The sequence below is a fragment of the Chelonoidis abingdonii genome, chromosome 2 (assembly GCF_003597395.2).
Source record: "Chelonoidis abingdonii isolate Lonesome George chromosome 2, CheloAbing_2.0, whole genome shotgun sequence".
In the NCBI taxonomy this organism is placed as follows: Eukaryota; Metazoa; Chordata; order Testudines; family Testudinidae; genus Chelonoidis; species Chelonoidis abingdonii.
This window is the reverse complement of record NC_133770.1, coordinates 76934421-76946756: the sequence shown is the minus strand read 5'-3', so window position 1 is coordinate 76946756 and position 12336 is coordinate 76934421. Positions and strand designations below refer to the sequence as shown.

At 49.5% G+C, this 12336-nt stretch overlaps 1 protein-coding gene across 2 annotated transcripts; it reads left to right on the top strand.

The window, feature by feature from the left end:
- Positions 1–2448: 2448 nt before the first annotated feature.
- EOMES (eomesodermin) lies at positions 2449–7490 on the top strand. 2 transcript variants are annotated; one of them, XM_032789401.2, is made up of 6 exons: positions 2449–3173; positions 4413–4567; positions 5083–5204; positions 5618–5776; positions 5876–5937; positions 6776–7490. In XM_032789401.2, exons 1-6 carry the CDS (start codon positions 2449–2451, stop codon positions 7449–7451), a joined length of 1899 nt encoding a protein of 632 aa, XP_032645292.1. In that variant the 3' UTR covers positions 7452–7490. The 2 variants fall into 2 exon arrangements, with proteins under 2 accessions (XP_032645292.1, XP_032645283.1); XM_032789392.2 differs by having other exon boundaries at positions 6719–7490.
- Positions 7491–12336: the final 4846 nt, after the last annotated feature.

The window sequence follows — 12336 nt, the reverse complement described above, 5'->3', positions numbered from 1 at the left end:
TTTTATAGTCTTTTAATTTAGCATTTTAAATACTTTTTAGAACTAAAATCAGTTCATCTAGGTTTAAGAGAATATGAAATGTAAATATCTGTGCAGCGCTTCGGTAGCAGGGCTTATAGGCGCTATATAAAAACCACTGAGAGCTAGATGTTTTTCAAAAATCTGTTCGGTGTACTGCATGTTCCACATGCGGAAGGAATTTTGATAACATTAACACCCCCCTTTCATGAGCGGTGGTCATTTTGCTTTTGAATAGTAAATGATGTCAGGTCTGGAAACCGCTTTGCAGTCCATTACTAGTAAAGACCCAGCTGAATGGTTTGTATCTGCTCCATTCTTCTCCCTCCCAGAATAAAACCATCACCTTGCCGAGAGAAATAGCCGCGATCAAAGCGCTCAGGAACACAGCGCAGGCAGGTCTTCGCTGAATTCCCGGGCTGCTGCCTTTGCAAATGGTTTGTCTTTTTCGTCTGCACACCAAAAAGCGAGGCAAAACTTTCCAAGAGCGAGACTGAACGAATCGGGATGAAAGATAACAGTTATAACTGCAGGCTGTGATCCGACCTGTTCTGCAGGACTAGCTGCCGCTTTACCATCTCCCCATGCATTTTGTTGCGCTGCAGTTTAAATTTAGTGCTTAAGCGTTTGCGGGCGTTTCGCTTCTTTCTTCCGCTTCTGATCGTTATAGATTAAGTGAACATCAGCTGCCCTTTAAACTGATCAGCTCGTCTCTTTGCCTACCATCCTTTAACCAAACGTTTGACTAGTATTCACAAACAAGCCCTGCACGAAATAGCATCGGAGTTCCTGTAACTGTCAAAGTTTTGTAAAGCTGGAAACATGTATACTATTCCACGGGGATGCGCGGGTTTGGTTAATTGTGAGCGCCTTATCTTGGCTTAATGTGACCTTATCAACCTGTTAGACATATTAAACAAATCAGAAAGGAGTTGCTCAAGGCATTCCGAAGTTTGGATTATTCTGTATTAGTAACTGTTAATTCATAGTAAATATGCTTCGTTAGCTTTTTTTCAGCAACGAAATATTTTTTTATAATCTGCTTTAAAAATTGGATGTTAAGAATATTCATTCTGTTGAACTCAGGGCAGATCTAGGCATCTGCACGAAAAGAGGTCGAAGGGGCTACCAACCTCTCTCCATTGCAGTCATCAGTCCATGCTCTGACTTTTAAAAATCAGAAATAAATCTAATTCTTCTTATTCGAGCTCTTCAGCTGTCTGGGTTAAAACAAAACCACCCGCTGTATCAGTGATGGAGAGACATGACAATTCCAGGTGGAGAATTTTATAAAACAAGGAATCTATCAAACAAATAAGTATAATTCCGCTTTGCAGCAGCGGATTATGGAAGCAAATAAGTTTTATTTATTTATTGGGGAAAGGGTAGAATTGAAATAGCAAAACAGCCTTTACAGTTGCTTGAAAGAGAAGCCCCTGATAAGGTGTAAAGAGCTCTGGGTCATCCTGCTGTAAATGATGCTCTGATCTTTCGCATAAAGAGGGGTTTCTGCCCTAGCTGGCATTGCTGCAGAACAGGCTGAATTGTTTTAGGGGCGAGACTGCTGTTCAGAGCCTTTAATCTCGCCCATCAAATTTAAATGAAATGTGGATCTCGTTTCTTAGCTGGCACTGGCGATCGCAGATGTCGGGCTTGCTAAATGTTAAACACCATCTACGAAAGCACTGGGGAGCAAAACCGGCTGCATCTTTAGGGCTATATAACTACTTGGATTTCAGGTTGCATCACTGAAATGTCCAGATCTTCTTCTCTTTTCACCTCTGAAAGTTGCTTTCTTCCCATTAACGTCTCCCACGTGCAGGGTCCTTTTATTTATCCCCAAGCAGCTATTATCCAAGAGGCCTGCATCATCTTTATTAGGAAATCAGCATTTTGCTCACGCCTGGCGGAGGGGTGATCACCCTAGCCAACAAGTAATCCAGTTCAAGTTCCTGCTTCCTTTCTCCCTTAACCAAAGCAGGACACGAAGCGGTTTTGATCTCCCATCAGGAGCCAGTTAAAGAGGGGGGGGAATAGAGTCACAGGTGACTTGTTCCAATTAGTAGCTGTCTAATTAAATTAGTGTCACATAAACCAGCCAATGGGCCAGCCGGGATGAAGGGGGCTGCCACGAACTAGACCTCCCCAAGCCCCTCCCCGGCGGCCTGAGGAGCCCAGCGTGCCTATATAAATAGTCTCGGTTTAATTCAGCAGCAGAGGTGGCTGGTTTCAGTGGGGAAGACGGAAGCAGGAGTGGGGGGGGTTAGCGGGGGCTGCAGCCCGGGGAGGGCAGGCGGAGGTGGGAAAGTTGCAGGGAAACTTCCCAGCAGGGGGCCTGTGCGGCTCGGCGCTTCGCCTCCCCGGGAGAAGCCCGGCTCCCCGCCCGCTCGCTCGCAGCCCCAGGCTCCCCCCCAGCTGGCGCCCGCGAGGATGCAGTTAGGGGAGCAGCTCCTGGGCAGCGCCGCTAGCCTGGCTGGGCCCCCCTTCTACCCGCCCGAGAGCAGCAGCGCCCGCGGCGGCCAGCGCGGCCAGCCCAGCTCGGGCTCCCCGCAGCGCCTGGACTTGGACAAGGGGCCGAAGAAGTGCGGCGGCGCCGGGCCGGGCATGCTGAGCGAGGCGGAGGCCGGCGAGCCCTTCCCCGGCGCGGGCTCCAAGCAGGGCGCCCCGGACGGACGCAAAGCGGCCCCTTGCGGGGAGGCCGAGCTGCCCCCGGCCGCCGCCCGCTACCCGCTGGACAGCCTGAGCCCGGAGCGCTACTACCTGCAGTCCCCCGGGCCGCAGGGCGCCGAGCTGGGCGCGCCCTGCTCGCTCTTCCCCTACCCGGCGGCGCAGCACGGCTCCGTCTACCAAGCGCCCGGCGGGGCGCGCTACCCCTACGGCTCCATGCTGGCCCCGGGGGGCTTCTCGGCCGCTGTGTGCTCCCCGGGCGGCCGCGCGCAGTTCGGGGGCGGTGGCGGCGGCTACCAGTACGGCCAGGGGGCGGCGGGGCCCCTGTACAGCCCCTACCCGGCGGCGGGCTCCTGCAGCGGGCTGGGAGCCTTAGCCGTGCCCGGCTCGGGGTCAGGGCTGCGGGCGCAGGTCTTCCTCTGCAACCGGCCGCTCTGGCTCAAGTTCCACCGGCACCAGACGGAGATGATCATCACCAAGCAGGGCAGGTACGGAGGGGCGCGGGCAGGGGGTGCGGAAGCCCCCAGCGCCACGGGGCGGAAGGCGGCAGCTATACCCCCCCCCAGGTGCCAACCCTGGGCTCAAGGGGGCTCCGGGATCGCCGCCCGCTAAAGCGGCGTCTGCGGGGGGTTCGCCCGGGTGGCTTCTGCTGCTTCCCGCTCCAGCTTAACAGATCCCGTTTCTCCAGGGCGAGCTGGAGCCCGGAGCCGCCTTTCGCTGCCCTGGCGGGGTGGGGGGTTAATTTGGTGCCACGTTAAAAATCCAACCAAACCAATGTTCCTTTGCCGCCAGCGAAACTCGACGAGAGCCGGAGAAGCGCCGTTTAAACGGTGCCTCCCCCGGCTCGGGCTGGCCGGCCACAGGGCGGATTCGCGCTATTTCGGGGGTACCCCGGGCTCGGGCGAGGCTGAGCGACCCTGAGTGTCTCGGGCAGCGGAGCCCAAGAAGCGCCGCAGGTTTGGTGCGGGGCCGGTTTGCTTTTCTGAGCTGCAGCCCTCGAGGCCCGGCCTCCTGTTCCCTCCCTGAGCCAGTCCCCGGCCCCGTGCGGGGCTTCGGGAAGGGTTAGCGGGGGCGGACTCGCGGCTCCCCGGGAAGCGAATCGGACCTGGCGTTTTAGGGGAGCGAGCGATTCAGTGGCGGTGGAGGGGGGGCGTTAGGACAATCTCTCAGCGGGCAAACTCTCCGTCCGAGGGGCGATGAACGGGAGGTGGATGGTTCCCTCCTGGTGGGAAGGAGCCAGAAATGTGGCTCTTGCGGAGGTTTTCTTTGTGCTGGGTCTTGTGATTAGGTCGCCTGATTTGGGTTGGAGACTGGGGGGAAGGGAGCAAGGGGAGCGGGCAGCGCCTGGGGGTGGGGGTTGAAATGTAGCGGCCCTGATAACGAATCCCAAGTGGAAACGGCCAGGCTGCTTCCCCCGAAGCCGATTTGGGCCCCAAGAGCCGCTGCGAGACCCCTGGCTGTGACGCTCCACATGCAGGATGCGATCAGGGCCGGCTGGGAAAATCCAGTCCCTGCCTCAGTTTCCCCCCGCTTGGGCTCCACGCTCCCTGCACTGCCCCTCTTCCTGGTGACTCGCAGCCCGACCCCGAGCCAAGGCCGGCGCACCGTGCCCGGCGCTCCAGCGGAGCCGGAGCCGAAGCCGGCCCCTGAGCTGGTGCTCGGATCCCTTCCTTGGCGTCCCCGGGCGCGCTGCTAACTTGCTCGGTCTCTGCGTTTTCCCCTCCTAGGCGGATGTTTCCCTTCCTGAGCTTCAACATCACTGGCCTCAACCCCACGGCCCATTACAACGTGTTCGTGGAGGTGGTGCTGGCCGATCCCAACCACTGGCGCTTCCAGGGGGGCAAGTGGGTGACGTGCGGAAAAGCGGACAACAACATGCAAGGTACCTTGCGGCCAGGCCCCTGCAGCCAGGCTCTGGGAAACTGGCCGCCGATCTGCCCCGGCCCTTCCCCTTCCTAAACCAGCTCTTCACTGGGACCGGTGAGCAATGGCCAGGTCCGGAGGTGCCTCCCATGGGACATCTGCAGGACAAACCGCAAAATGCTCAACCCCCCTTTCCAGGGTGATGAGGGTGTTAACCAGTGCGAGAAACCCTTGGGCTGGAAGATGGCGCTGCCATGGCCTCCCTGCTCCTCTGCAGGCCAGGCCATGTGCTGTCCCCAAGTCGAGCCCAGCACTAAATGAAATTTCACAAATTTAATACACAAAGGTGTAAGCTTGTCCTTCCGGAATCCAGCCGCACCCAGGAACTAGCTTACAGTGCATCTATCTCCCCTCATTTTGTCCCATGGCTGGTGCTAGAGATGATCCCCTCACTCCAGTATCTGTTTCCTGAATTGTGTGTGCAGGACTGTTCTTGTAATCCTTACACTTGCCTTTCTTCTCTCTCTCTGCTAGGCAACAAGGTGTATGTTCACCCTGAATCCCCAAACACTGGGGCTCACTGGATGAGGCAGGAGATCTCTTTTGGAAAACTGAAACTGACCAATAACAAAGGTGCTAACAATAATAATACTCAGGTAAATAACTGATAAATAGCATGGTAGTGCCTCTAAATCAAGAAAGTAGCATCAGATAGTGATTAATTGGGTTTTCAGGGCTTCATGAGCTTACCATGCAGATCTGTCCTAGCCTCAGAAAATCGTAGAAACAATTTAATCTGTTTAAGTTCACTTAACAGATATGGGATGAAAAACTTTCCCTTTCTTCTGTTTAGTCAGTGCAAAATGTGGTCTATATCTACTCCTGTAGCTCTCTCAGAGCAGTGAATTTTGTGCCACTGTACTCCTAAAGCTATTATCCTTGTGAGAGTCTGAAGGCTAAATGATCAGCTTCTGAACATCTGATTTTTCTCCCTTATGTTACCACTAGTTTTAGGTGCCTTTTATCTGAACAATATCATAGACTATACTTCATGCATTGTTTCTTCCAGATGATAGTACTTCAGTCTCTACACAAGTACCAACCTCGACTTCATATTGTGGAAGTGACTGAAGATGGGGTTGAAGATCTGAATGACTCTTCAAAGACTCAGACGTTTATTTTCCCAGAAAACCAGTTCATAGCAGTTACTGCATATCAAAACACTGATGTAAGTAGTGAGGGGGTTTAAACTTGGGAAAAAAATATATGGTGGAAGGTGCTTGATGCAATTTAGAAATGTAACTCAATTCCATTTCTTTCCCCCCAGATCACTCAGCTTAAAATTGACCATAATCCTTTTGCAAAGGGCTTCAGGGACAACTATGATTCGTAAGTATAATTTTACTTCTACCTCAGTCCAATCTGCCTCCATTTGGGAGGCATAGTTCTGGCTGGCTTTTTTTAAGATATCTTTCTACAAACAACTTAGAACCGTTTTTTTTAATTTTTATTTTATTTCAGGGATAACTTATGTTCACGACCCCAATAGATGGGGCAACTCTCTTTCCTAGCTTTAATTAGATTTTTTTTTTAAATGCCTTTTGTGCATGCACCATGTAGTTGTCTGTCTACTGGTTGCTGACCATAAATTTTTGTCTAAAGGAGTTGACAAAATCCTACAGAGTAGATAGGACCTCTTAGTTTTAAAGTCTCACCCAAAGATCCAGGGTAGTGTGTGGTACTCATTTCACCTATCTTGGCACAAGGGAGAGGTTCATTGTTTACTTCTTGTCTAGAATTGTGGGGGAGGTTGTTGGGTTTTTTATTTTTTTGTGTGTGCTGCTTTTTTTTTTTTTTTTTTTTTAAATCTATAGATACCTCTTGAAAAGGTGCTGGTCACATTTTTGGTATGTTAAGAGTTATGCTGTGAAAACAACTGCTTTCACAAATCATATGTGTAAGCTGTATTAAAAGGAGCTGTATGTAGAATTTTAGGCTTGGAAGTGTCTTCTGAGTTGAGGACCAAGGTGAAACTGGACTTTTGATTGCAGATATCAAGTGTCCTAAATCCCAGATTTTTATCCTTGGCACATAGTTCAGTCCCTGTCTGTTCTTAATAATACGTGGAATTGTAAAGACCAACACTTAGCATTTCTCTTTTATATTGTAGCATGTACACAGCTTCAGAAAATGACAGATTAACTCCATCTCCCACGGATTCTCCTAGATCCCACCAGATTGTCCCAGGAGCCCGGTACAGCGTGCAACCATTCTTCCAGGAACAGTTTGTCAACAACTTGCCGCCAGCCAGATTTTACAATGGTGAGAGAACTGTACCTCAGACAAATGGCCTACTCTCTCCTCAGCAAAATGAAGAGGTGGCCAATCCTCCCCAGAGATGGTTTGTTACTCCTGTGCAGCAACCTGGTACCAACAAACTGGACATGAACTCCTATGAAACAGAATATTCTCCTAGCACCTTGCTCCCCTATGGCATTAAATCCCTTCCGTTGCAGACATCCCATGCTTTGGGATATTATTCTGATCCAACATTCCCTTCTATGGCAGGGTGGGGAAGCAGAGGTTATCAGAGAAAAATGGCAACTGGGTTACCTTGGACCTCCCGAACAAGTCCCCCGGCTTTCTCTGAAGACCATCTTCCCAAGGAGAAGGTGAAAGAAGAAATCAGCTCATCCTGGATAGAGACCCCACCTTCCATAAAATCTCTCGATTCAAATGATTCTGGCATCTACACTAGTGCTTGTAAGAGAAGACGACTCTCTCCTAGTACTTCCAGCAATGAAAATTCTCCAACAATGAAATGTGAAGACATGAATGCTGAGGACTATAGCAAAGACACTTCAAAAGGCATGGGCTACTATGCTTTCTATACTACTACTTAGAGCATTATTTTGTCCCAATTTGGCTAAATTTTCAGAGTGGCTTTGGTTTTTTCCTTTTTCTGCATAAAAGTTGCCAAAAAGGCTCTTGCCTTCCACCTTGAATTGTTTTGTGCAATTCTATATAGAAGATGCCAAAGCTTTTTTGACTGCTGGAGGTAACTGGTTGGGGAAGGAACTGTATTATAATTTGATCTTAATTTTTAGAAGGAACAGTAAGGGGGTTGTTGGCAAGATCCTGGCTTTTACAATTGGGTTGTTTATTGAAGACACTAAAGTGTACAGTTTGGCTGGCTCAGTGGCCTAGGGTAAGTGCTATGCACTACCAAATGGGAGGTATGGGTTTGTAGCCTAAACTCTCTTTGTGCCTAGGTCTCTGAGAAAGAAGTGTCTGAAACTGCTACACTGTGCTTCAGATAGAGTAGGCCTCATCAACATTATCAGCTGCCCAATCAGAAGCATCTAACTCAGTTAAGTTAGGGCTGCTTGGACAGAAGATAACACAAGAAGGGAGGAATAATTTAAAAAAAAATAATAATAATAATTCTGAATGGAAAGTTTTGACTTGAACACCCCTGCTGCCCAGGCCCTAAGTTTGATGACCAAATCTGGCTTTCTTTATCTTGGGTGGGATAAAATTACTTAATTCTGGAGGGGGGGTTATGAGAGTGAACTTTACTGAGGTGGTCAAAAAAAAATGACAAAGTGTACAGCTGTATTTGTCTAGGTACACTGTAGAGTACTGTGGAATACATTGTATACATAGACTACATATAGAAGTCTGGGATCATATGAAGTTGGTGCTTTGGGAGTTCTAAAAGCATTTTTGATTATTCCAGCAAATTTACCATATTGGAGCATTAAAAAATGCATTGCTGAAAGTATATCAAAAGGTATCTATATTGACTTGTAGGTAAAATGATTTTTTTTCAGCTGCCCTCTTAACTTGAAAGTGATGTAATTTATCCACTCTACTTGCAACTAGTTTCAGATGTTTCAAAATAATGCAAACCCTAAAAGCACTGGCACACAAACTTCTCAACGTTTTTTTCTTGGATTTTTCTATGTACATAGTAGTAATTTTTAATAAATGTGATGTGTGCTGGGGCAAGAATGGGTCTGTAGTTTTTTCCTCCCCTCTCCAAAGTTATGGTGGATGGAGGACTCCTTGAAAAATGCAGGGTACGGTTAGTTGGCCCTCCTAGCAGCTAGGGCGGACCTTCACATGGGATGCTTTTTGGGGGACTTCAGTCTCCTAAGGGTATGGGTGAGTCATATTGTCTTACTAAAGGTCTTAATACCTAGGTGGGGGTAATTTTCGTGTTGGCTGCGCGCTGAAGAACTGGGGGGAGCCTAGCCTGGAGGAGACACATTCTGTCACTTCCAAACCCAGACAGTGACAGTCGGAGAGGTCGAAATAGGTGAACAAATGGCTGGATACCGCAAAGCCTGCGTTTAATGCAGATGTGTCGACTTTTTGGGGGGGAGGGAGGGTGGTTCTTGTAACTGAGCAGGGGCTGACTCTGTAGAGGCCGGATCCCCCTCCCACTCCGGAGGCAGGGGAATTTTAATGTTTCACTGACAATGCTGAGACGTGGACTGGCAGCTCAAATCTTCTTACATGGCCAGGTTGCAGCGTGTGAAACCCAACTGCAAAGAGCTCTTTCTGTGATTTTGAGGGGAAGGATTCTGCTGTCACCTTTGCAGCTAGGAGCCGGCCCTGTCTCCTTGGAAATGAAGTGGGGGGGGATGTCCCCTCCCCAGCGCATTGCCCTACTACATTTACTCCTCCCCCCTGAGTCTGTGCTGCTGCGGCTAAAAGTACCCCCTGCCCCTCCAGAGCCATCCCCCCTGTCTCCGTGAGCGAGGTGCAAAGCACCTCGCTCAGCTGCAGGCCGGGGTTGAGCAGCGCCTCCCCCCTCACCCCCTTTGCGGTTGTACGTTCTCCTTGCAAAGTTACACGCAGTCAGCCGCCCGGGGTCCCTGCGGGGTGGGGCTGGCCCACGAGCCCGAGCCCTGTGCGTGCTGCCTTGAAAGCCCTCTCTTCGGATCAAATGTCATGCCCTACCCACAGCGGGGGGCGGAGAGCCAGTAGCTCGAGCCAGTAGCTCAGGCCAGCTCTCAACTGCGGGGAGACTTGTGAATTTCACTTATCACCTCCTGTGAGCTTCTCTACGAAGAGGCGCTTTAGCAGCGAGGTTGGGTGAGAGATGAGGCAGGAGTTCCCCTGCTCCGATCGGCCCTATACGCCCAAGTGGTGGCTGCAGGGGGGTATTCTCTAGCTGGGCGCGGCAGGAGTTTGTGGTATGATATCGAGCACCAGACAAGTTCCCAGCGACCCTAGACACCACTTTTCAACTGTTTCTTTGAAGGGAAAGCTAGGAGCCTCCTTCCATGATGATAGTAGAAAATCCTCTCTCCTGCAATCATTCGTGTGGGGGGAAGCCCTCCCAACAAGGCAATCTAGCCCAGACTCCAAAGGCAGCACAGTTTGCATGAGAGAAACTTTGAAAAGGGACAATCCCTGTCCTTAGGAAATGCAGTTAGTAATAAGATTAAACTGTTAGCAATGCCCCAGTGCAAACAAAATAAAACAAACCTTCAGAAATGAGAACCTCCCTGCCTGAATTAACGCAATCAACGGATCATTTGCATCAAGCCTTTTACATAGACCTTGCAAACGTTAGCATGTAAAAGCTTTAACGCTTCTCGTAAAGCTTCTGAAACGGGGCCAATAGCTGTCATCAAACCTCGAGCCTGAGTTTCTTTCAGGCTAGAAAATAGAATCAAAAAGTATTGAAGGGGAGATTCGTTACTTGGGAGTTTTCAGGGTGAGTCCAGGCGTCACAATTCATCGTTCCAAGCCAAACCCAGTCGCGGTGCTGAGTTTTCTCTCAGTCCATCGTTCTCCCGAACTGTCTCACGGGAGTTTGAACTTCAGTCAGCATGAATCTAGAGTGATCCGATCCTGGGGGCGAAGGGAGAGGTTAGAGATTCTTGACGCTGTATCAGATCTGGAAGAAATGATTCGTGCGGAGTGGGGGGACTGATGAGCTGATTTTTTTGTTTTCAATTATTCGGTGCCTTATAAACACCATAAAACGGTGCCCCGATTTCTACCTCTATTGACTGGCGCTGCAGTGGAATTTTAACGAAATCACTTCCTTAATCTGCCTTCTCACAGTTGCAAAATGCCAAAGCAACTGACTTTAGGAATCCGATTCTACTGCAGTGTGTTTAAAATCTGTATATTTTTGTACTGCACAGTAAAAAAGAACTTGTGAAAAGTCCTCACACTGTTTAATAGAAACATAAGTGCCTGGCTGGCCCCAATTAACACCTTGTGATTATAAGGCATTCCTAAAATGGGGTGTCAGACACCAAATTGTGAATAAATGTATCTAATTAATCTTCATAGGCTGACACTGATAAACAAGTCTATATTTAAATAAAGATCAAGGGGCTAGATGCTGCTGATTTGTTTACATTAGCAGTAGATAAAGTTTACCACAGCGTTTGCTTTGTAATGTGATTTACAGAGACAAACACAATGCATGGGTAGAGATATGCAGACCTCCACAGCTTCACTGCCGATTATTTAACACGTGTTCCCTATTTCAAAAAATCTAACCATTATTTTTCCTTTCATGTAACTATCAAAACCGTCACAGGGAGACCGTGGCATAGGACTGCTGCGATCCCTGCCGAATTAGTCCTAACCAGAAAGCCAGCGATGCTGAATCCGCAATCCGAGGTTTGATTTACAAAGGGCTCTTTTTTTCTCCGCGCTGTCTTTCTGGGGTTTGGGAAGCCAGGGCTTTAATACACCTTCAGCCCCTCCCTAGTACGTTTCAGTCGCTTTTGCGGAGAAGGGCTTAAAAACCCTTCTTCAATGAATAGAGAATTGATGAAAGGGGCGCCCGTAGTGAGATCATCGAATGGGAATTCGGGTTAAACAGACTTTAGTGCCTCAGTGTTTGAATTCGTTTGCTGGCATTTCCTTTCGCTTCCTATAGGCTGCTAAGTTAAAAAAGAGAGGATCCGGTCTGTTGCCAATTATTGGGACATTTCCCTTTCCCACTCAAGCGACGGCGAGCGATTGTCTCTTTAACGCGGCCATTCGTCAAAGAAAAGCTCCCCCCGGAGAGCGAGAGAGTAACCAGTTTGTGTGGCCTTTTGAAACCACCTTCCAATGCTGCTGTAGGGCCACATCAATATTTAACTACCCCCCTCTCCTCTCCCGCCACCTGTCAGGGGAGGAGAGGGTCGCTGGCTGCCGTCAGCCGTAGGGGCATCACTTTTAAAAGACATCACAGCGTCCCAGGCGGCTGGGTAGCCAGCGCTCCGAGGGGATGAGTGCAGAGATCCCAGCTGCGGCGACCAGCCCGCAGGGTGTGGGCTCGGTCCCATGCTGCCCAGAGACGCCGAGGAGGGGCGTGCTCTGTTTAATTTGTTTTACCCGATTCCTGCTCATTGCTTGTCCTTCCCTTTTCTGCTCGCAGCCCGCGAGGTTCTGCGAGCACAGCTCGGGATGACTTTTGGCAACAAAACGAAATGATTTATTTTTGGGCGCTGAATTTACGCTCTGTCGCTAGTATTCTTTGTCAGCGACTGTCCTGTGCTGAATGGAGCCTTCCACTGCTTGACACGCTTTCCGCCGCCTCAATCGGAATAGGATGAAGATAAATCTACCGCACGTGTGAACAGGATGCCTTCTTTTCAGCTTTGAAGCAGCACATTGCAGGGATATGATTCTTACTATATATTTCTTTGCAAATGAGATAATACGTGCTCCACGCCAAACTCCCCTGAAAACATGGAGATTTTAAAACGCCGTAGAAAGGCGCTATAACAACGTTAATATGCAAGGTTAGCGAGTTTTAAATAT

Coding starts and splice junctions, on each gene's coding strand:
- EOMES (XM_032789392.2), top strand. CDS start 2,449: ATGCAGTTAGGGGAGCAGCTCCTGGGCAGCGCCGCTAGCCTGGCTGGG. Junction 4,568..5,082: donor AGCGGACAACAACATGCAAG/GTACCTTGCGGC, acceptor TCTCTCTGCTAG/GCAACAAGGTGTATGTTCAC. Junction 5,938..6,718: donor TTCAGGGACAACTATGATTC/GTAAGTATAATT, acceptor TTTATATTGTAG/CATGTACACAGCTTCAGAAA.